This window comes from Folsomia candida, unplaced genomic scaffold, assembly GCF_002217175.1.
Source record: "Folsomia candida strain VU population unplaced genomic scaffold, ASM221717v1 Fcan01_Sc003, whole genome shotgun sequence".
In the NCBI taxonomy this organism is placed as follows: Eukaryota; Metazoa; Arthropoda; class Collembola; order Entomobryomorpha; family Isotomidae; genus Folsomia; species Folsomia candida.
The window spans coordinates 14,705,752-14,730,110 of record NW_019091195.1 but is presented as its reverse complement, the minus strand read 5'-3'; the positions used below and the strand labels follow the sequence as shown (position 1 = coordinate 14,730,110).

The 24,359-nt window shown below is 38.0% G+C and overlaps 2 protein-coding genes and 1 long non-coding RNA gene across 3 annotated transcripts; 2 read left to right on the top strand and 1 right to left on the bottom strand.

Moving 5' to 3' along the window:
• Positions 1-13: 13 nt before the first annotated feature.
• LOC110846294 (twinkle protein, mitochondrial) lies at positions 14-2,105 on the top strand. The gene is made up of 6 exons (XM_022092990.2): positions 14-632; positions 719-868; positions 949-1,137; positions 1,213-1,342; positions 1,441-1,505; positions 1,601-2,105. Exons 1-6 carry the CDS (start codon positions 198-200, stop codon positions 1,919-1,921), a joined length of 1,290 nt encoding a protein of 429 aa, XP_021948682.1. The 5' UTR covers positions 14-197; the 3' UTR covers positions 1,922-2,105.
• A 14,187-nt stretch (positions 2,106-16,292) lies between these two features.
• Positions 16,293-16,522, top strand: LOC118435054. Its single transcript, XR_004834457.1, has 2 exons — positions 16,293-16,335; positions 16,394-16,522. It is a non-coding gene; the product is annotated as an uncharacterized LOC118435054 (long non-coding RNA).
• Positions 16,523-18,652: 2,130 nt separating this feature from the next.
• Positions 18,653-22,435, bottom strand: LOC110847450 (probable serine/threonine-protein kinase DDB_G0282963). Its single transcript, XM_022094396.2, has 3 exons — positions 21,718-22,435; positions 20,902-21,009; positions 18,653-20,062 (listed from the first exon to the last, which is right to left on the bottom strand). Exons 1-3 carry the CDS (start codon positions 21,823-21,825, stop codon positions 18,935-18,937), a joined length of 1,344 nt encoding a protein of 447 aa, XP_021950088.1. The 5' UTR covers positions 21,826-22,435; the 3' UTR covers positions 18,653-18,934.
• Between the last annotated feature and the right edge of the window lie 1,924 nt (positions 22,436-24,359).

The following is a 24,359-nucleotide window of genomic DNA, read 5'->3' as shown; positions in this document are numbered from 1 at the left end:
ATGCAAGTGAGGAGAGCCGCCTTTGTTATCAACTATTATTACACGCATCGATGTTCTTCATATCAATTTGTAATTAAAAAAAAATACAAATTAAGAAGGTGGATGGCTTAGTAAATATATCAATTTCAAGACCGTGTGCCTACTTTATTGGAATTGTGAGTCACCTGTGACGTAAATATGACAAAGTTTATTTTGTAATGGGAACCCTTAAAGTCCTCAGCGGCATCAGCACTCTAAAAACTTGTTGTTCAACGCTTCTCTCCACCTACTCATCTCGGGGTCCACAAACGTTGTCATCTAACCATTCAGACTGGTCATTGTTTGATAAGTGTCCAACTACAAGAAGGAGCTACAGCAAAAGCAGCTCATTTCTTAAATCTCAGTCAAATTTATTGTCTGATGACCAGAGAAATGTGCACAACATTCCCAAGGGTTCAACATTGCTACCGCCATCCTTGGCAGCAAGGCTTGGCGGACTACAACAATTCAGCAGAGCTTCGAAACCTAAAACTGCAAAAGAGAAAGAGAACAAAGATGAAGAAAACACGACACATGATAGTAATCATAAGTCAATCATCACCTTTTCCAAATTGAGGGAGGAAGTTTTAGCAGAGCTAAATCACGTTGAGAAGGTTTTTGAATTTGATTGCTGTTATATTATGATAAATAGATTAATAAGTAAAAGCACAATAGTAAAATATGAAATATTATAATTTAGGTGGCAGGTGTAAAGTGGGTAAAGTTTCCGTATTTGTCAAAGTTGCTAAAAGGCCACCGCCGAGGGGAGTTGACTATTTTAACCGGCCCCACAGGAAGTGGAAAAACCACTTTTCTTAGCGAGTACTCCCTTGATTTGTGTACACAAGGGGTAAGGACAATATTGTTTAAATTGCTAACTGGGGAGAGACAAAGGCTGACAATTTAGTTTGCAATTGTTTAATTGTATAGGTGACGACCTTATGGGGCAGCTTTGAAATCCGAAATGTTCGATTAGCTAAAACTATGTTGATGCAGTTTTCAGAAACAAACCTTGAAAAGCACGTGGATGAGTATGAAAAATGGGCAGATAAATTTGAGCAGTTGCCTCTCTATTTTTTGACCTTCCATGGGCAGCAAAGCGTAAAAGATGTTGTTGAAGTATGTACTATTCGACCATTGGGAGGAGTGATGGGAATTATAGTTTGTATAATGCAAATATTCTATTTCTGATAGGCAATGACGCATGCTGTCAAGTTTCATGACATTGCACATGTGGTGGTTGACAACCTACAATTTATGCTTGGAGTGTCAGATGGTTCGACAAAAAACATGGACCGATACTGGAGACAAGACCTAATTGTAGGTAAGTAATCATACTACAGGCTTGTTTTGAAGTACTTCCACATCAGAAAATATGGAAAGGAAATAAGTTATACGTAACAACTTTATTTATAATTTCAGCTACTTTTAGGAAATTTGCCTCCATGAATAACTGTCATGTCACCCTTGTGATGCATCCACGGAAGGTACGGAGCTCATTAAATATTCATGGAAATTGATTTGGCATTTTTTTGTGCTCTTGCACTATTGTTGCATTAACACTTTATTTTTCGCATTTTAGGAAAGTGATGGTGTAGAATTATCGAACAATTCAATTTTTGGGGGAGCTAAAGCATCTCAAGAAGCTGACAACATATTAATCTTACAAGACAAAAGACTAACTTCCCCCCGAGGGAAGAAATATCTTCAAGTTACAAAAAATAGATTTAGTGGGGACTTAGGAATGTTTACTCTTGAATTTAATAGAGACTGCCTTAGCTATGCGACGAAAAAGAAACCTCGGTCGGACCAAGTGTTATTGAAACCTAAACATAAAGACAAAAATGATGGAGATTCTAATAATATTAGCACGACCAGTAGTGATACACAGATCTATGAGTGATAACCTCAGTTCCCCCTTCACTAGTCCTCATTATAGTAATAGTAATGTTAATCTAGGAAACGTGTAATTAAAATGTATATGAGACAGTGCCAAAAGTGCTTCATTGATTTATGGTAGGTTATTTATTACTTCATGATTTAATAAGACTTAATAAATTCATTTATAAGTTTGTAAAAGTACAAGAGTGAGGTTTAATAGTAAGACTAAGGTACTTGAAATATTGAATTTCAAATAACTAGCGAACTCTTATCAATATGCATGTAGTAGCTCATTTGGTTTCCAGTGTCACATCAACGGTCGTATAAAAGAACTACCATTTTGTTCTTTTTCGTTCTTCATCAATATTTCAAGTGATCATTTTCGACTCTTGCGTTTTCTTGTCCATCGTCAATCAACGTTCTGACCCCTTCTGCACTCACTCACGCCCACAACACAAAGTTAAAATTGAATGTTATCCAAGCAACGCATGTGCATTCAATTCATTCGTCTCCGAGTTAACTCTCCATCTCCTCCTGATGAATTAGTTGTCGATTCACCGTCTTCAGGCGTCTTCCCTGTGGCAGTTTCCGATAACAATGTAATTTCCAACCAAATCCTTCTCCAAGGTCATGAATTACAGGGTGGTTTAAATGTCAGGTTACAATGGAAAATTTTTTAACGGGAAAAATTTTTAAATTTCCATTAGTTACGGATTTGGGATTGAGATTTTTATTAATTTTTATTAAAACTTATGACAAAATTCTTAAAATATTGAATTTTAGGTAGCTAATGGATATTTGCGAATTTTTCCCATTGCAAAATTTTCCATTGTAACCTGACATTTAAACCACCCTGTACTTGCGCGTTAAAATTCTTAAAGTTTTTTTTTCGTATAAATGTATCATGTTTTTACAAACATTATTCATGAAATAAGTTTGATGTAAACACGATTACATCTGCATAGAAAAGATTTAAAACTTTTACAACAGGTACCAAACCAAACAGGAAGTATCAAATTCCGGCCCTTCTTCAGTAAAAAGCACTCCGATGACATCCCCGATTCCTGTCAGAAAGATTGTTGCTCCCATCGAGATAGGGATCCTTGCTTCATTCTTGTCTATTCGAAACTGTAAACATGAAATGGTCATAAATTAGTCTGGTTGGAATTCCATACTCAATGAAGAAAGTGGAAGTGAATCTTTTGCAGTTAAATGTCTCAGTTTGGTCTGCTAATTTTCTACGTGAAATGGAAGCATTTCTTGCATGGAAGCATTTACCTTGTGATCTTTATACATTTTATCATGGAGAAAACCAGGACCAAGAAAAACGGACGTGCAGTATATACATTTATGCAATTGTTGAAATTCTGTGTAAAAGCATGTCACATCTTTTTTCATTCTTGCGAGACTAGTAGACGACGATTCTTTGGAAAAGAAAAGGGAATCTGAGACAACGGAATGCAGTGCATCTACACATTACACAATGAGCAATATATTCTCATCATAACACTGCTCTTCCCACACATAAAGAAAAAATACATATGTATGAGTGCACCATGCTCTCTAAGACATTTGCTTTACAACAATAAAATGTCACTCTTTATTACAGCTCTTTAAATTGAGGGAGAGTGTGAGGTGTCGACGACGCACTTTTGCCCCTGCTCAACATTTTATGACGAGAAGCGAGTGCATGTGCACATAAATCCCAACGATAAGCAATGTTTAAGGGCACACGGTACAAGACGTAGGTATGATTCTTTTCCTTCAAGGGAGAAGGTTGGCAAAGAGAAAATCGTGCTTTGTTCTTCTTGTTTAGAGCCGAAGATAGGAGAGATAAAAATCTTGACTGGTTTGGCCAAATGCCATCCAGTTCGAACCTTTACCTTTCTTAAGAAAACGACTTTATCTGCTGCCCATCTTCGTTTTCTATAATATGTAATTCCACTACGAGTCTCTCTCTCGGGAAATTCTTTTATACAAACGAAAAGGGCATCGGAAGAACTGAAGAGGAATTATTAGTCTTTGGGCTGAATGACGAAGGATGACGCTCACCTTCCCAAGTCCTTTATAGAAAGAATCGTCTTGCGTGTGTCACTCGACCAAAAACGAGCCTATCTTCATCTCCAATCTAAAACTGAAGAAAGAAACCCTTGCATACTGATTAAAATCTAAATCTGGGTAAAATCTTCCCATATTATCCAAAAGGGACGGCAGATTTCATGAAAATCTTAATGAGAATAGAGTTTCAGCTGGACTTCAAAATTGTGATCGTGGGTATGTGTACATATTTAGTTGAAAAATTGATGGAAAGGAAGACGACGTGTTAGGCTGCTTCTTTGTTGGAAGAGAAAGCTTAAGGAAAATGGTGATGTTTCACTATTTTGGACATGAAACACAACTGTACGACAACATTTCATATTCCTCCAATATTAATGTTATCTAGAGATGCAAGATAAGTGACCGCCGCTAACAGAATGAGACATCAACAATGAAACCGAAACTTTGGGGCAGATGCGATCATTTTGTTGTGGGGAGAGATGTAGATTGTTGGATTTAATCTCGTCTGATAAGATGTTATTTTTGAATGATGTATCTGATAAAGTAGGAAGTAAAGGTACAGCGTGGAAGGTGGCACAAGGGTTTATTATTATAGTATCATTAGTTTGAGACATCTTCTCATTTTCACAAAGATAAAACTGATGATCAGATCCGAAATAGTGAAGGGGACATCACACCTAATTTGATAAATGAGACTTATCGGTCATCTTAAATATAAAGTAAGCGGCTACAGATAGCGGCCTACAAGTCACACCCTCAAAGGATTTCAAAACCAACTTTTGTACCACCAACAGTGATGTTGATGTGTCAGTTTCATACACTCCAAGATTTTATTAATTCCTTCACTGAAGCTTGGAAATGAGAGAAAATTTCCGCTTTGAAGCTAATGATGAAAAATTGTAGTCTCATCCCTTTACTTCATTTACAGACTTTCAGAATGCTTCATCTACTGCTGGACAAAATGCATTGATTTCTTGAGAAAAGCGCATCAAATTGTTTGTTGAACACGTTTTTGTTGAATTGAGTTCAAGCTTTCTTTAACAAATGGTAGCATTAATGGACGTAGTCTTACTTATTCTGTATTCAATTTTGTTATTGTGTCCTCTCCCAGGGTTTAGGTTGGAAGATCAGGACTATTGGTCTTGGTGGTCAATAATCGAGCGTCTTCGCGTCGAGCGTCATCCCAATACGTGCTTCGACGTATTGGGACGTGTGTGGGTATCCACGCTGGGATGCACATACAAATTCTGATAATCCAAAAACCTGTGAATGGCGGACTTCATTTATTTGATGAACTTTTTTCATTCTTCTTTGCTGTGCGCTTCTGAGCTAATAATCTCAACACATAAATATGTTTGTCATACTTTGTGAATCGGCTTCACTTGAAGTCCATGGAATATCTAGTTTACCGTAGTGTAAGGTTCCCTCCTCCCACCTTGTAGAAGAAATCGGAGCATTACTACAGTGTCAGCAGATAATCCGTACAAACGCAGGTAACTACACAGCATTAAGGCAAAGCATGGATTTTTCTTCCAAGATGAAGAAAAGAGAATGAATGAAGAATTGGATTCAAGATGGGACATTATGAACCTACGTAGAACATAATGGGCCACTTCCTGTGTATTCATCCAAGAAAGACAACACATTTTTTTCCATGTATCCACCATCCACTTATATACTCTCACTCTCTGAGCATCTATGTAGTAAAAAAAAATGTGATAGTTGGTGGTAATAAGTGGCTCACATCTTCTAGACGAGCTCCATGTTCATACAAAATACAAGGAGGACTGAGATGAGATTTAAAATTTTATCACAAATGAACCGTACACCCTGCAGAATCATAAAATGATGAGTTACGGCTACCTACCATGTCATCATATGCCACACGGACCAAGGGTTATTATATTTTTTATCATTTTACTTATTACTGCCTTCTTGTGGGCGGTTGGTCCATTACATGTGATACAAAGGAACAATTTGTGAATGGAGAAATGCTCAAGTACCGGGATAATAATAATAATACTAACTCTTGATAAAAAAGATGTGGATAGTTTTTTAACCAGAAAAGTATTTGTGTTGAGTTGTCCATTCATGTACCTGCTTTGATTGGAACTATGAGTAAAAGTACCTATATAAAGGCTATCTTCAATTATAATATTCACTTTATTTTTTTTACTCAGTGAGGTTTAGAAATCAAGTGTGTTATTGATGTTGGGACCTATTTAATTGAACTCGAATTTCATTATGAATGTCAAAAAATCAACCTAATTGTACTCAATAATCAACAGTATCTAACAAACGCCTTGTGTTGTGTATGTATATTTACGTAAGGAAAGTTTTACAAAAAATTGCACAGGAATGACGAGCAGATGAAACTCGAGAGGCTTTCCAGGAAGCAGAACCACCCAGTTGGTCATGTACTATTTGGAATTAGTTTGCTCACCAACCACCAATAAAACCCATTATCATCCTCTTATTGGTAATTGTCCAGTTGCTTTTGTTACTTGTAAATAGAAGGATGTTGATTGATTAGTGGCATAAAAATACCGAAATTGCTCTTTTCTTCTGGAAGTTTGGAGCGTGGGAACCCAAGGATTTCGCTTAAGTACATATTTTCCTTGGAGCGACTGCTCCTCTCCAATAATCTCAGTCGTTCGTGATCCCATTCTGTTTTAATCTCTCGGAACCAATAAAGTCATCAACGGTAATCAATGAAAGGAGAGTGGAGCAAGTCATCCGTTTAAATTTATGATACATTTAACTTTGACACGAGTTTTTCTGGGTAGTTTGAGTTTCTGGTAATTCAGTTGCAATGACGAAAAGCAGAATAATGTAATTGGTAATGTGCACCCTTATTGCTTTCCTTCCTCCGGCAAATCAATCACCAAATCGAGTACCCTTCTTTCTTAAGTGATGTTTACGAGGGGAATTAAGCAATAAAGCCCACTGTAAAACTAAGAATGTGAGATTTTATTGTTTTACAATCGCCAAGTCCAGGAGCTTGTACTTACATCTAAGGTCCAGACACCGATGATGAGGACTGAAAAATATCACATTTTGAGTCAAATGTTCTCTCGAGATCTGTAATAACGGACTCTGTCTTCCTGGTGTGTAATTTCTTTGGGAAATTGAAATGTTTGCTCTTTATTTGACTTGAGGAGTAATGCAGCAATAATGGGTAATAACAAGGGTTTATTCACAGAGGGTCATAAATCTATCCTGTTTTCAAACCTTTCAACAAAATTCGGTTAGGCTGAGCAACAATATCGTAGATATATACATACGTACAGACTATAGTTTCCATGTTACATGAGGTCAAGTGATCCTTTAGTTGGGTGCATAATACCAGCCATGTGCCAGCCTAATAAGTAGACAAGTGTGTAACCATCATGATATTAAGTGGTCGAATTCAATTGAACTGATTTTGATTTCATAAATTAACTATATTTTCCGTATTCCATATTTCCATATTTTCTGTATTTTCCACTTTCAGAGTACTTAATTTTGTATGCATGTACGTATAAGTGTACATGTTTTAACACAAGTTCATAGGTTTACTTGCTAGTTACATACCTCAATGAATATACTTTAAAGTAGGTGGAAAGCATCTACGCTTTATAAAGCAACATGTATGTATGGCTATAAATAAGTCTATAATTGACGTAACCTTTCAAAAACATGAAAGTCCACTGTTCAACTGGCGAAACGGACATACAGCTAAAATCACCAGAGCGTGGTATTTTAAGCCTAAAGTTAATTTATTTGATAGTCTCATATTTTGTGGTTTCTTGGTAAGTTGTTCAAGACAGTGGACTGACTGAGTCTCATTTAGAGTGAAGGAAGAATGAAAGCAATCTAGCTCAGTTTTTGACGTCCATGAACAAATGGAAATTTACACGTCCAATCATTTCACAAAGGAAGTATAGCTTCGTGTTTTAAGAAGTGCTAAGATAAAAATGTGCCGTCTTATGACTATCAACTCCATTGGACACGGCGTCTGTCCACCCACCCACACCCCATTATTTCTTGCAGTGCTGATGCACATGAGGGAATGACTGCTCCGTGTGGTATGTGACGAGCAGCAGAATCGAGGTATGGAAGCATCATAGATACACAATTTGAATCAGGCTTGAAAAATCAGAGCGTGCCATGAAGAGTTCCCTTCTATTCCTCATATGTCACTCGTCTCGTCGTGAAACAAAGTAGGACCAGGCGAGCGAAGGAGCATATATGTCCAACCGCGTTTGGAGAGTTGGTCAACAATTTGTTTTTTCCTGAAAGACAAAAGAGCACAAGAAGAGACATACGGACAACAAAGGGAAGACATGCTTCTTCATGGTTTCAGCCCAACAATAAAAGTTTGGCTGAATTATCGTATTTTATGGTGGATGGGAGCAAAACATCATCTTTGTGTCTCCACAGACGTATGGTCGGTTGCTGTTCAGACGCATACAGATTATCTTAACAGTTGCACGCGAGAAACACGCGTTGACTTTCCCACGATCTCCTTCCTATCTTTCTACATGTTTATCACTCAAGTGGCCGTTGTTGCTCCATAGCTTTGTGATTCTGTTCTGGTTGATGAGGGATTATTAGCTTTTTGCTCCTGGTTTTGACTCTAACCAAAATTTGAGTGGATCAAGTCAGGTGTAAGACGATTTTGATTATTATCCGACCAATCGCCACGGGCTGGTTGGTTGTTGGTGGCATGTGATGTTGACTACAAAGACGACGGGAAGGATAAAAAATCTGGATCAAATCTCAGTGGCCGATTTATCTTACCTTTCATGCTGGAACATCAATTCAAAATTTCCAACTAGTCTTATATGTAAATACTTTTACGTATATGCGGCTTGTTGTTTAGGTCCAAGTTTGTGCTGGACAAAACTACGTACAAGTTTTTAGCCTGAGCTAGGGCTTATGGAACCATCATGTCCGTCTGTCTCGCAATAACTCCCGTCGAACTTATCATATCGACCTGAAATTTGATTCATGGGGAAAGCACAATGTCATCCAAATTATTATTTAGAAGAATCACGTAGGGTTACCATCACTGATTTTCGAAAGTGGTCGTAGAAGATTGAAATTTAGCAGGACCCTGCAGGGGTATATCAGATTAACAAATATGCAATAATTTTTAGAATTTTTTGCAAGGAGGACCCAACAGGGTGACCCACACTGCATTTTGAAATTGGTTGAAAAAGCTGAAATTTTGGGAACATTTTTGGCTATTAAGAATAGTAGCTTGGTACTAGTACATAGTTGAGTCGTCTCACAAATTCAGAACCGGACTCTGATCCCAACTCGGGCTAAATCAACACTGCGTTGTAGGCTAATAAAACTGAGACGGTATTCTCTCAATCTCTCTAGGCTAAAATTTGAAGGGGAGTAAAAGTGTCTCATCATTCAAACCTTTTGTTTTTTTTATATGGACGGACCGAAACAATTGAGATCGTGTCCAGTCCGTCATATACACGTGTAATTTGATGTGAGAGGTAATAATGACAATTATCCACGAAATCAGAAAGTATGATTTGTGGACCCCACATCCGCTTCCTCAAGCAGATTTTCGTTGTGGTCACTCTTTAAAATATTATTCGTACTTATCAACTACCATCCATATACACAGTGTTTAAATCTAGAAAGTACTATAAAAACCACCAATCCATATACACTGGCATTTTGTCTTGAGACATAATCAGGTACGTAAGTTTGGGTCTTGCATGATCAAGTCTTGCGAATTTATTATGAAATCGCGTGACCAAAAATTTAAGGGATGAAAGTGGAGACGACTCCAGTCTACGATAAAGTGAACAATAAAGCATAAACTGCTCCATTCATGTTTTCTTGATGCTTTTTTTGCTCATCATCAGTACTGAAGTTCGTTTGTACATACGTTCTTCGTCTGCATGCTTGCACGCCTTGCAATTTTTGTGAATGAAATGATTTTTGAACACACTCCCATTCTTCGCCATTAAAAATAATTATCCTTCTGTGAATACCGAGAGGTGCAGCACTGGGACTCAAGTACAACCTCATTTCGCAATTACCTTAAACGTTCTGAAGGTTTCTTTTAAAAAAATAAATTCCAGTGTCTCAAATCTCCTGCAGGTGTCAACTTTAACTTTTGAATGTATGCATGAAAGTTGGAAGTTATAAGTGACTGCGGTACCCATTCACTGGATATAAAGCTGCATGTTTGTATACACATGTTGATGTACCTCTACATACATACTTGTTTTCGTGAATGGGTCCATCCAAACCCAATTACTTTGGTCATATTTCTTTCGTGTGCGTCCTCAAGCCCCGTGATTATCTTGCAATAAAAATTCTCTTTGGCCTATTCATTAGAGGGGATTGTTTGTAGAAGAAATTCAAAATTGGTTAAAATTACACCCCCATTGTCTCTGTGTCAGTCCCTGCTCGTCAGTCCGTATGGACAGCACACATGTAAAAATATGGAGAGGATTTTGAGATTTAATAATAATTTTCGCCTGGAGATCGCTTCTTGGGGAGTGGGATAGCAGACCTTGTGATTGGCTTGAGAGAATAGCACAACCATAAGTTTATTGCACTAATCGATTGAAAATGTCGTGAAACAAAAGCATTTGATCAATGAAGTTAAAGAAGCACGATATTCCAGCCTCATGTTTATAAGGAGCAGTTGAATTTTGATTGATTGGCGTTGGCCGTGAATGGGTGGTGCATGGTGGTGGTGGTGAGAAGCAAAAACGCGAAGGGATGGATGGAACAACATTTAACCACGTAATTGAAAGTTGGCTAAACTAATTTTATGTAAAATAGGAAAGTGAATTTTGTGGCTGACTTGTGTAAACTTGTCTCGTGATATGGCATGACATGACATGCAAATTCCTCAACCAATCCGTCACACCACTCTTTTACTTTCTTGAAAATAGGAAATTCTCTGCCTTTTTGTCCTGTCACATTTTTATAAAGTTAATTTTTCTAATATTTATGCCCACACCTTCCCAGGCGAGAGCCCTGCTATGAAGGGAAATGCAGCTCGAGTTATGGGAACTTTTTCCAATTTTTCCAATATCTGGGCAGCAAAGTGTGAAAGTAGTTTGAAAAGTAAACCTCATCATCGTCACTTTCATGTGAAACTTTGGGATATCTACTCCCATCGACATTTATTTGTCGTTCATCTATTCATCTATTTTTACTCAATAATACCGGCATTTCGGTCAAATGGCTTCATTTACAATTAAACACATGTTAACACGATTCACACACTTTGCCACGGAAGGAGCTTAAGGTGTGAATAATCTCCGAAATGTTATTCATAAGTAAATCTCAAATGAAAATGAACTGTTCATTCGTGTTCAAAGGGTTTGAAATGGGCATGAGAGACGGTCTGTCGCCGTGCTAAAAGACCACCGCAGATAATAATATTGAGTTTGTGAATGAAGGATGGAATATTTTTAGCTTTTCGCCTCGTGATGATACATTTAAGCACAATTAAAAGCCACACAACACAACAATGGTTTCGGTCAGGTGAAGATATAAAGATAACATTTCTCTTTCGCCGTGGGTTGACTATGTTGAGAGTCCATGCGGATATTGTGTAGTTGAAGGGAGTGAAAGGGTTAATGTGAGTGAGTGACATGACAAAAGTACTTTTACTCAGGATTAAACTACACAATTCTAAGACTATTTGCTTGTTTTTGTAAAAAGACCCCGAATTCACTCCTTTTACATATGTACATACCTGTCGGGGTTGAATTATCCCATGCATGCGGTGTCCAGTATTTACTTACTCACCTTTGTATGGTTTCGCACGCATCAGTTATTTTATCCACACTATCTCTAATTGTTAGTAAGAGTCCTATAAATGTGAACGAATTTGGTCCAACTTTATTATGGGACATTTGTACATACATATATATTTATATGACATTCAAGAAATATGGCGTACTTTTACAAGAAAGAAATAAAATGTGAATGAAACTTATATTTCATACATATTTAACACAGTTGACAATACATTGTGCACGCAGTAACGAGCCAGGACTTCCACGAGAGGTTGGTGGTATCGTGTCACTGGCATCTTCGAACAAAAGCTCTCGAACTTTTGTGTATCATTGAATTTGACATAATACCAACTGATTTTGAAAGAAGGCTCGTATGTAGAATAATATAGTCTCCCATCGTTGGATGGATGGACTGTTGCGTTAAAATGAACGGAGTTATTAAGCTTAAATTGAAGACTGATGGTGCTAAGGAGTTTATAATACTGGTATATTTTACCCTATGTATATCTGTATATCTACAATAATACGTATGCACATACAACGATATGCCCAATATGTGCAACATAATTTTGTATATATAATATTGGCAGTATGTAGCGGCGGTGAATTGTACAATTGATCGATAGTCCACAAAGCTATGGATCTTTCTTTATCGTTAAACTTTGGGCAAGGTGTTAAGTCTCGAAAAAATACGTCTTTGTAACCCTTGTGAACATGTGAGTAGGAGAAAAGGTGCGATAATTCCTTGCTGTTTATTTATTGTTGCATACCGGGCAGTAAAGATTTGGACTTTAAAAGCATAAGAAGGTTACTGGGGAGAGAGGACGATGTGGGAGTAATGGATAGCTTTGATCTATGGATAATTTTTTGGAACTCATAACAAGGCTGGATTATTTATCTGAGGAATCTTTTCAACGTGTGGGTGTCAGGTTGAAATAAGACAATGATCAGCGTATGCAAATATCATGATCAAGATAAAGTCAAAAGGGAATTAAGAACTTCAACAGTGGCCTGCAAATAGAATTAAACTAAATGACATAACTAACGTCTAAGTGGAATTAAAAGAGTTTTTAACTGATTACCTACGATATCGTATGAAAGAAGGAATACTGATCTTCAGCTTGATTACTGTACATAATTTAAAATGAGTAAAATTCTGATCTCAAAGTCTCTTAACCTTCTCTTAACTTTCTGTTAGAGTCCATCAGAAATAAATCTAAACTCCTTCGTTCAAGAAAGTGATGTAAACGGTTCATCGATTTGTTTGTAAGATGATGTGGCCTAAATAAGCTTAACCATTGAAACACCATTACATATTGTAAATGCAGGTATCATCGCTGCGGTTATGTCAGCGATTTCAGCCTAACTTTAGCTTCAGGCCATCAAAAGAAATCCTCTCAACTGTTGAAAAATTGTTCCTCCTCCAGGAATTGGACTGCGACTTGTAAACCAATGCAGGACTGATAAGTAGAAGTTGCCGAAAAGGCTTATACGGAGCCGAAGGCTTGCTTTTAGCACTACACGGATAACAAGTACAAAACTTTAACAAATTATGCTTTTACGACGGACATTGACAATGTGGCTGCTCATCCATTTCCTAATTGAGCATCTCCGCCCATTGTATAATTTCTATAAAATTGTGATACCAACCATTGAGGAGATTTCACGAGTACTGGAGTGAGTGAGTGAGCGAGTAATAACGAAGAGTTTTCTAACGGCATCGTATTTTCTTATTCGCTTCAATAGATCCTTCACAAGAGTATCAACTTACGTCTTGAAAGGAGTACAACCGTACACTCATTTTCCAATATTCAATATCCAATCTAGACTAGCCTTCGCGGAGAATAAATCTTATAATTCCTGGAAATATTCGTGTTTGCTCTCATTTTGATCTCACCACCATTGCCGGCCTTACCGACCACTTTTTGAAACCATCCTTCCTTCTACCAACTAATTTGCTCATTCATGCAAACTCTATTTTGTTTATACAGCCCTGCAGGAAAATACGCCGAGATACTTGCCATATGTCACAGGATTCACGAATTTACCCTTTTCAGGATCACAAATTGGAGTTTTATTTCTCGTAATCTCCTCTGCAATGTTGAGATTTTGTGCTATTGTACCTACGCATCGAGGCACATAGTTGCCCTTTAAACCAAAATATATAGATCTATTTCCCCCATAAGTCCGGATAATCTTCCCATATCTGTTAGAAATCCAGAGATTTGATACTAATCCAGCAGATGAGTCTATAGAATTATACATGTCGCAATCCTGACAACCTATGCAACAAATCCCACATAAAACCTATAGGGTAGAAACTAAAATTCGTCTCGAATAATATTGTAAATGTGTATCATGGATTTGAGATTTATTGGATTAAAACTTGTTCGTTCAAGTGAAATGAATGCTCGCATTATGTAATATGTTTTGTACCTGCACTTGCTATAATATAATAGATAATGGCATGAAAACATGTGTTGGAAAGGTAAGATTGTTGTAAAACTTGTGTCGTTCACTGAGGCCAAATCTCAATAGAAACATCAATATTTGGCGTAAAGACTCCCCTGGGTCAAGTTCGACAAGCATTGCTGAATTGGTTCTAACACAGTAAATTTGGAAAATCTTTATTTCAGAATTATGGTACAATAAATCTGTTTAGACTAAAATTCAAACTTGTTTGAATAATTCATGAGACTATTTGTCTCACTCAGAACACAACCGGAAGTGAAATGTCACCAACTTGGGAGTGTAAAATCATGTTTACAACAATACAGGCCGAGTTTGTTGAGCATGTTTCCAGGATAGACGATTGGCGGAAGTGAAATCGATGTTTTGCTACCATTTCATCTTATTACAGGATAAGCTATCCACGCATCCAACCCATCAAGCGTGGCGTGAAGTATGACTCCATATGTCCATCGTATTTTGCTGGCCAGGTATACTGCAACTCCACTCTGCTTGGCTTGACCATTTAAAATTAGACTTTGTGTAGTGTCCATTATCTCCAAACCACATCAAGATCTCCTGACTTTGATTATCTGTGGCTACATTCATAAAATCAAGTACCCACAAAAAAGCCTCGTTTTCTTCATTCTGGTGATCATGTAGTAGCACCAGTGGCAGAGAGATACATAAAGAGCAAAAAGAGAGCGCACTCTCACAATCATCTTCACTCATGGTCACGGTCCGTTCAGCCTGGACACAATTTTTAGCCTGAGCTTGGGCTTATGGAATCGTCATGTCCGTCCATCTGTCGAACGATAAAACTCAACCGATTGACTTGAAATTTGGAAAAAATTCGTAGTAGATATATTTAAGAAATCAAATCCGAAGTGTGCATGTTCAGTCAAGTAGGTGACTAGTAGATGTAGAACATTTGTACATAAATAGTCGTTGGTGCAGAATATTCTAAATGGTCATTGAAGGATGCAATTTGGCACGAATGTGGACATTTTATATTTGCCAATATGGAATGAAACACCCACACTGGTTTCGAACTTGAGAAGTGATGAAATGGTTCGGGCATATGAAGGCTTCACTGTCGTTTTTTAACATGCCCCTGCTGCATAAATGCATATTGCCGAACAAAAGAAAACGACACCTACGAAGAAGACATGTGAATAAGCCCTGAAGATTCGACCGATACTTACAATTCTACTATCCATAATTTTGCTTCAAATTGAAAATACGTCTGGTCGAGACATTTTGAATGAAGACGAAAAGAGGAGATGGAAGGATGAGACGATGCAACTAATAAAATATGAACATCTATCTCTCTTTGTACGCTATACGCTTTTTGTTCTTTTCTGGTGCGTTTGTGTGTAATTTTTCCAGACATCAAGTTCATACAAATGAGGAATGTGGAGAGAACCTCGAGAGACACACACATTTAACAATGGAGTGAAAGAAAGTCGACCACGAAGGGACGTGCAGTGAATAAAGCGCTGTTCCTTTGGTAGAACTTGTTACATGCAAGTGCCTGTCGGTTGGTCTACCGCTGTTTGCTTATTTTTTGTATTCAGGGAATATTCTATGTACTTCATGCCCTTGTTCCATTCATAAATAAGTAAATTTTCAACCAGGCAGGCCCACTCCTTTGCATGAATAGAGACTTTTGGGTATAATTATTTAAATATTTTCCTTTTGACAGCATCATCTTCATTTCTCCATTCCAATGGACTGTAAAAACGCCACTGTCAAGGATTCTTCCTCTGTAAAAAGAGTCTCTAACGATTATTTATGAGCAGTGTTACGTGAGAAAGAGAGAAAAAATGTAGAATATTTCGCTAAATTGTAACAAACTGTGAAATTTGATATGTGCAAATCGAAGTTTTTCACTGGATGCTTTTCAAATTTATGCAACTTTGTGTGCCGATGATCGCATCTGCATGTTTAGCTTATTCGTGGCTGAAATACGAAGTCGTAAATTTATAATATGCTCAAACAACAGAACGCCAATCACGTTACATAGTTCATGGCAAGCGTTTTTTTGGTGTAAAGAGCGTCACACTTCATTTCAGTCGCAAGTTTACACGCTCAGATATTGTCGTGGGTTGAGTAAATTACCCCGACAACGTGTTATCATTATTTCATGTCTAAATATGTATGTCTGTAAATTTTACAATGTCTGAGAATTTGAGTAATTGGTGTCATTTTTTTAGAGTCTGAATCAGAGAGTCAGTAGGGTCATTATTTCATGTACGTATGTCAAGTTAGTACTTATGCATGATTACTGATGCCCGATGTATGTACTCTAAAGTAATAAAGCCAAGTTTATAAGTTGATCAACACAAGTCGTTGTTCAAAAGTATATTTCGGAAGACATAAGTCGTCGCCCGAAACAGATATATTCGCGATTGGCTAAAGAAGCGTATCTGCATGCAGCATTCCGTGATTGGATTGGTTTGTGGAAGTCTGTGATTGGTTGCACCTGGTAAATCTAATGATGCCTTTATGACAATCAGCTTGAATTTTCGTTTAAAAATGCGAGTAAACGCGAAAAAATGCGAACGAGTAATGATGAACTATGTATAGGAGCAATAGGCATGATGGTCATGATGTCTCTATTTGCACGCGATCTGCACGCAGACTTTCCCACGCTGATTCGCCAAATGTTCCTTTTTCAGCATGTTTTTTAGATAGCAAAGTGCGTGGTATGTTTAATCGCTGGTAGGCTTGAAATAAGAAAATGATTCCCTGCTGATGCCTTTTCTCTTTGATACAGACAAACAGTGAGGTAAGCAGGATTACTGGCAAAATGTGATCTGTTTCGTTCGTGTGAGATTAATCTGTCAAGTAGGAATTATTTGTTCTGAACGTATTTATGTACCATGGCCTAACTAATAATGACTTTCATAAGTCATTAATAGGTACATACATGAGAGACTTTATAATCGAATGGATGCTTGTATAGGCCTAAAATCGTTATAATTTAGACAAATGTGTATGTTTTGCTATGTTATAATAAATGTCATTTCGCCCCATTTAACACAAGACTTTCCAAGTGTAGAAAATAAGGATTTGGCCTAACGGTAACAATGTTAATTAGCGCTATAATCATGTGCTTAATATACTCTAATAAGTGAACAATTGAGATAAAAGTCAAGAATTTTGTGAAGCAGATTATCACTCTATACTTTGAGTAATTTCAATCACCCCTCATTTTAAACAATATAAATTTAAAGCAGTTAAATACGGCTCCAAATTGGACAATGTGCAGGCAATTAAGAAATTCTTTGAGGTATCAAAAGATGTAATCTGTTGATATTCTAGCGGACATTTATTTTGGTCCGTTTTAGGTCAACCAGATTCCAATTCAACTTGAAGAAAAGTAAGTATTACGACAACTGTTTGCCAGGCTTATGCAACAACATTTTGATGATGATGCTAATGGGTCGACTTCTGTTTGTTTCTCCTCTGACATAAAAGTTCACATATCACAAGCGCATGTCGTCTTGTCAATAATAAGATGAGACACGGAACGTCAGGGCCGATGAAAAAGCTGGACCCTCGAAATTAAAATAAAGTGTCAGTCCTGTGAGGATTTGAAATCACGACTTGGATCTTTTTCCTCAAAGAAAATCTTGTTTGTGTGGGAGAGACAATCAATCTTAATGATGAAGTTTTGTGGGGAAGATCATTGAAATTTACTATGTGATTAGACTCACATTCCCTCCCATTAGGCCACACTCACTAGTACTCATATACGTAAAATAGCTACATATTTATGCTCCCATCCCATCGTGATGCGTCCAGCTCTGGTCAAATTATCCTAATTGAGATCTAATTTAGAACTTTTCAGTTGATGCATTTTCTCCACCAGATGTTACCTTGTTGGCTGTTTAGTTAGTTAGCTGGAGATCTCTAAACCATGAGTTCACGTTTATGATCTTTTATGGTGGTTGATGTGTTGATGGTTCTTTATTATTTCCTACCAGGCTTCACTGATTACCTTCCAACCATATCCGTACATTCATGCACTGAGTTTCCTACCCGTGAACTTCAACACCAAGAGTCCCATTATTCCCAGTTGCTACTGTGGCTTAACTTCAGCTCTGTAATTGGAGAGCATTGTGTGTGGATGATGGGACCTTAAAACCAGTTTCAACTTACGTGTAAAGCAACAGGATTGCGAGTTATTTTAAAACGAGTGTTGTGTTGGTGTTGGTTAAGTACTCGGGTACTTAAGTTTCAAGTTAGGCCTTGGGTGGGTTAGTGGAGCACTTGACGTTTCTACAAAATGAGCTGGTGCCCGTTATTACGCTTTTTTGGTATTTCGAAAAGAACTCAATGTCATGAACGTCACACATCGCAAACAACAAGACTCTTGTAACATGCCAGTAAATACTTCGTGACTCATGTATGTAAATGTAACACAGCTAGAATTTCAAGAAAGTACTGCCAACATCATCTGTCAAAGTTGCAGACATATACATACGCAAAAATCAAAATTTTATTAAAATTGAGCTCCATAAATACATTTATTACACATTACCAGCTAAAGATAGATATCACAGTTTCACAGAGATTTCAGTATTATATTGCAAAGTAGTTTACATGTGCATAGTCAAACATTTTAAAATTCCATCATTTGCTAATTGCTTTTTAATTGTACCAGACATTGAACATATTTAAGAGACAATGATTCAGAGTTGAAAGGCAAATGATGCAACAAACGCCATCAGTTTTGTATTAATGCCACCTCACCACGGGCGCCACGGACCCCTTGAATTGTTAATGCCCAAATGATTGTCTTCGGTGAAAGTTCTCCTCGTGTCGTACCCACCTCGGCCACCACCACCGTAGGACTTGGGAAAAGGAGAGCTAATGACATCCACACAACATGCCCCCGCACTGCTATAATTAGTATCATTCGGCGGACACATCAACCTCATGGCCCCCTGATGCTCGTCGGGTTTAAGAACAAACGCGATTTCCCCGTTGTGCATTCGTGTCGGAACTAGTACTGCTCCTCCTGCGGATGATCCTCCATTGAGCCTCATCGTCGAGTTGGAGCTCATCCAAGCAGAAATAGAGTTGCCGTTGTTATGATGAGGGGCTGGGAAAACTGGTGAAAGTTGAGAAATGCTGGCCGGACTGTCGGATGATCTCAGCGTCATTGTGTCATGTTCATCTCCCGAGCCAAAACTCATATCGGAATCTTCCATTATTGGATGAGGGGGAGGTGATGATGGTGACATGGAAGGTATTGGAGGTGACACGTCCATAGAATGGTGGTGGTGGACGTAATGATGGTGACGTAACGATCGGACAGGTATTCCTCCATTTTTACCCCTTTTGCGTAATTCGGCTAGGTGAGCCTTCAAGTTTTTCTGCAAGTCCAAAGCACAAGTAGTGTTGGGAGGAGCAGAAGACGTCATCGTGCTCATTACTGCATCCCCAACAAGGCGGATGCACTCTTCAAAGCCGTGGAGAAAATACTTCTCAAACGCTGAATTGTTTGTGTAATTGGCATGGCTCGTAACGTCGTCGGGGTTGTGGGTGAGATTATTAGGATTATGATTGGATGTCGCTGGAGATGTATCGATTTTTAGACCTGGACTGCTGCTGCTGCTGCTCGTCGTGGTGGTGGTGTTGGAGCTGCTACGGCTTAGGGAATTATCATCTTCGGCGTCAGAGGATGGTGATGTGGAAGACGTTACGTTTGCTGAGATGGCTGATTTATTATTGTCCTGGACGGAGTGAGCCAGTAGGTTTTTGTGCTGTTGTTGCGGATGATGATGATGATTGCTGTTGTTGTTGTGGAGAGACTGGAGATGCTTTAAGGTGAGTTCTAAAACGTCCGCTTTATCAATTTTGGTTGGTCGTCCCTGTCATAAAAGAATAAACTGGTTAATTTAAGGACGGCTGAATTGAATTTGAATCCTGATTACCCTTCCCTCACATTGCATCACCTAAGAAAACGAACCTTTGTGTGTGCACCTAATATCTTGATCTTAATCTATGAGACTCTTTTATGATGAGATAATGAACCAGTCTTCAGCCTTTATTAGCTCTACTTTTATCCACTTTTCCCTAATTCTTATTACTGCTCCTACATACTCCAAGCTCGGGGGTGAAACTGGGTCAATGTATTCAAAAAATCACATCTGTAAAGAAATTATGAGCATGAAAGATGATATTATGACGGAGTATGACAAGCGAGCATCTACCAGCAGCCTCGAGTTTTGATTTTAATGACTACACATTGTCTAATCCAATGTAAATGAACCCATCAACCCACGTCAAACTGGAAAGAAATTATGATTTTGAATAATTTCCAGAATTCTAAATTCGACAGATGTAGTTCAGATTAGTAATGAGCTGCTCATGATTTTTCTGTTGTATTATTCAGGACAAAATTATCAGGGGAAATTTTATATGCGTAATTAAAACCTGCCTCCAGTTTTAGCTACCGGTTTTAATTTCATGAAGGTACCTAAGCCTCTAAATTTGTATGTATATAGCTGCCTAGTAAGTTATGACTAATAAGCGAGACATGAGAAACGTTGCATGTTGTAAGTTTACGTACGTACGTATGGATATTATGTAACCCAGATAATTACTCGTACTTTAAACCCGGGGCAGTAGATACCTTGGGGAAAATTTACCCATTTTGTGTACTCATCGTATCGTAAAACAAAGAAATGAGACTGATGTGAAGTTTTACCTCTTTTTTAGCTGGAGCACAGTTCGCTTCGAGCAGGATCCGTTTCAGCTCATCCAAACTCTCATTGATTCGGGCTCGTCTTTTCCTCTCCATAATTGGCTTTCGAATCTGTGGGGCAGAACAGAAACTGGATTATGAGTCTGAGCTACTGATTGGAAATTGGGCTCTTGAATTCATAATCAGTAACTTTTATCGATGCTGGCTACTGGTTTTCTCCCCACGCATTAAAAATTATATGCACGTCGAGGAACATGAAAAACTATTGGGAAAGGTTCGGCATTTTTTTACTGATTGGATGGAAGAAACGGGATTTTTATTACTATGCATCTCTTACATTGAGCAGGAGGGAGATCTATCTCATCTCAATCTTATCACAGCAAGAAGAAGTTCTTGCCTCCTAATAATTTCTCTCTTAAACACTGCTTTTCATCCCTTCATTAGTGATCATGATGGTGTGAGATTAAGGGAAGAAGGCTATTTAATTTCAGTCTGAGATGCGTATTTAATAATGAACCAAAAACGAGACGTATCATGTTACCCCGTTGACTCAAATTAAGAATTCTGAATACTTTATAAACCTGAATTAAATATTAATAATTTTTAATAAATGACAACAAATATGTGAAAGGGCAAACTATTTCTGTTACAAGTTGTGTCATCATGTTGTAAATTTCAAAGGAATTTTTCTACCTTGAAAACTACTTACATATACTTTCTCATGTAAAAATGTTAAATATTAAAAAAATGCGTTGCCTTTGATATGTTCATATGATTCGAGACATTTTAATTTGAAATAGCATCGTGAACTTTGCATACCTTTCGACTCTCGTAAGACCTGGCTCTCTTTGAAGTGGAAACTAAAGACGTGCTTTCTCCTCCGCCCTGCTTGGCATTTCCACCTTCCTCCTTCACGTGAGCTGTCATTCTGGGCAAAAGATGCTCTTTTTTATTTCGCCGGTTGAGAATAAGTTGCACTGATCTTGATGATTAGGAACTAGGATTGATTGGTTTTCACAAGTTAGTAATTTTCCAGAGCTGAAGCACTGAGCACTTTGAGATTGCTGATGCAGAATTGTATTGAAATGGGTACTCGGATAAAGACGTGATCACCTGGTGAGATGCTATCCGTCTCAAGAGCCTCACTTTTATTAACTGGCACTTGAACTCTAAGGGCTCCTCTCTTTAGTACTTACTGCACGAGCTGAAGGGACAAGTGATGAGAAATTAAGTTGGAAGGCACACCCGGACTGACCACGAGTCACAAACTGAGCAGTGATTCATTCAAGTTTGTAAGAATATAGTTGCATGGTCAGATTTCTTGGAGTATTGCCTATTGCCAAGCAGGTAGAGAGGGAGCTCAGTTTTGAACGTTGGACGATATACGACTCTTCAATGCCTCTTAATATACATCTTAAATAATCATGTACCTAAACACTATTGGACGGGTGAGTCGTTGCTGGTTGGGACCTACACGTAAGGGTACTCTCACTTCTTGGATGATCTGCTTTGGATCCCATCCAGCCCACAAGATCTTCGAGTAAGGCAAACCCAAAAGCTCCTTTTTATCTGAAGATGATGGGCCGGAGGGATCGGACTCTTGTCTTGTTACTTAATAATCCGTAATCTAGAAAAGCAGTATATTGTACCCTCCGCGTCTTTGTAGGTTGGCATCATCGTCCATTTGATATTCATCGTGTCACGCAATAAGGAGGTAAATGCTGTAGATTGGATAAATTATGTCCATGCAAGCAATGCATACCTACATAAATATGCACATAATACGAGCACTAACATATATACGTATTACGTACCCGTAGTTGTGTCATTAGGGTACACTCGTCATTCTCAATTGTACGTAGCACGATACACGTATGCATGTGTAATAAGTAATCTTCCCCTTTTGAGATTTTGTGGGATGGATCTTGTACTTTTATTGCATTTTATGAGACATGTCCCAAGCATGATATTTCTTTATGTTTTGCTGTATTGAGAGCCTTGGGTTGGGATTTATGGAAGTATGAGACCTGGCAAAATCCGGAGCTTGTCAGGATGGATACAGATCGTCACGGTTGAGTGGTCACACGACAAAATATAACGATAAATATCCAATGGAAAATGTATGTATGTAAAAGTTAGCAAGCTGTCCTACAATGCTTCATATTAACAGCATTGGATTGCTCAGCCAATACGGCAGCAGCTATACTTTGTACATATGTAAATTTAGCAAAAAGTATTACACATTTTAATATTTTATAGCACGAAAATTGTGTAAAATAAAGTTTTTCATGACCAAACTAACAAAAACAGAAGCACTATTACTTTTGTTTATAGACGTGCTGTGAAACCAAAAAATGAATACAAGTTTGAGCTCCTTGCTTCTGGTCATTACTGATTTACACAAATGTAGGAAAACATGGAAAGAATGCAGAGCCCAAAGGAATGGGATAATAAAGGAGTGCATTTGGTTGAAAAATATGAGCTTATTTAAACCACACTGAATCATTTAGTGAGACCAAGAAAAAGACGTATCTGCACGTCGACTCGCAGTTGCTACTTTAGAAAGTAGCACTCATTCCTCGTCACTTAAAAACCATTTAAGCGATCCATACAAAATTGCATTGTTACTCGAAAGTTGAAAGGAGGACCATTTAGTACTTATTTATTGGTCCATAAGAAACTCATAAGTAAAGTAAACGAGGCTTGACGACTGCCGACTTTATGACATTTTGCTCCCAAAAGTCAAACGATGGATAGGAACGCTCTCCAATTTCTTCTTGGACTTGAAGAAAGACGATCTTGGGGCACAACAGTTGGTTGTTGAGTACTACATAATATGTTGATATGCAGTTTATATTTCCACTGCTGTGTGTGCAGATATGGACACATTGTGCAAGCGAGGGGCAGGTCAGGGTGTGGATGAACTGCTGCATATTGGACAAGATTGACCCTAAAGGACATAATAAAAGAGTCATTTGAAACATTTAACAGGGACAAATAACTGGAGGCCTTTGTTACCCATGCTCACCAAGACACATTTTCTGCAGGCAAGTATCTACGATTCATATTTATAACAGACAGCACAGCTGCTCTCATTCCTATTCTTCTTTTATTGTGTTTATACGATGGCATTATTCTCAATGTTCTTCTTCTCACCTTTTACAAAATCGGCCTCCTTGAATTTTATTCAAGAATTTGGACCTTGGGTGAAGTGAGTGGGAGAGTAAAAGTGCATGGCTTGACTTACAACTTGTGAGTCGTTGACGTAGGAAAGGAAGTCAAATCTCTGCAATTGAGATGGATGGATGGGTCCATCTCAGGGATCTTTAATGGTTTCATTCATGTCGCAAATAGCTCAGGTTTAGGCAGCATAAATGGCATTTTTGAAAAGTCATACCCCAGAATATGTACATATACCAGTACGAAGAGGGCATATGAATTGTGCATGCGTAAGTACGAGC

Bases quoted from the DNA above. Each gene is read 5' to 3' on its own strand.
- LOC110846294 (XM_022092990.2), top strand. From the start codon at position 198: ATGGGAACCCTTAAAGTCCTCAGCGGCATCAGCACTCTAAAAACTTGT. The intron at 1,138-1,212 runs GTATGTACTATT...TATTTCTGATAG, and splicing joins GCGTAAAAGATGTTGTTGAA to GCAATGACGCATGCTGTCAA. The intron at 1,506-1,600 runs GTACGGAGCTCA...TTCGCATTTTAG, and splicing joins TTGTGATGCATCCACGGAAG to GAAAGTGATGGTGTAGAATT.
- LOC110847450 (XM_022094396.2), bottom strand. From the start codon at position 21,825: ATGACAGCTCACGTGAAGGAGGAAGGTGGAAATGCCAAGCAGGGCGGA. The intron at 21,010-21,717 runs GTATGCAAAGTT...TCTGCCCCACAG, and splicing joins GGTCTTACGAGAGTCGAAAG to ATTCGAAAGCCAATTATGGA. The intron at 20,063-20,901 runs GTAAAACTTCAC...CTTTTATGACAG, and splicing joins GTGCTCCAGCTAAAAAAGAG to GGACGACCAACCAAAATTGA.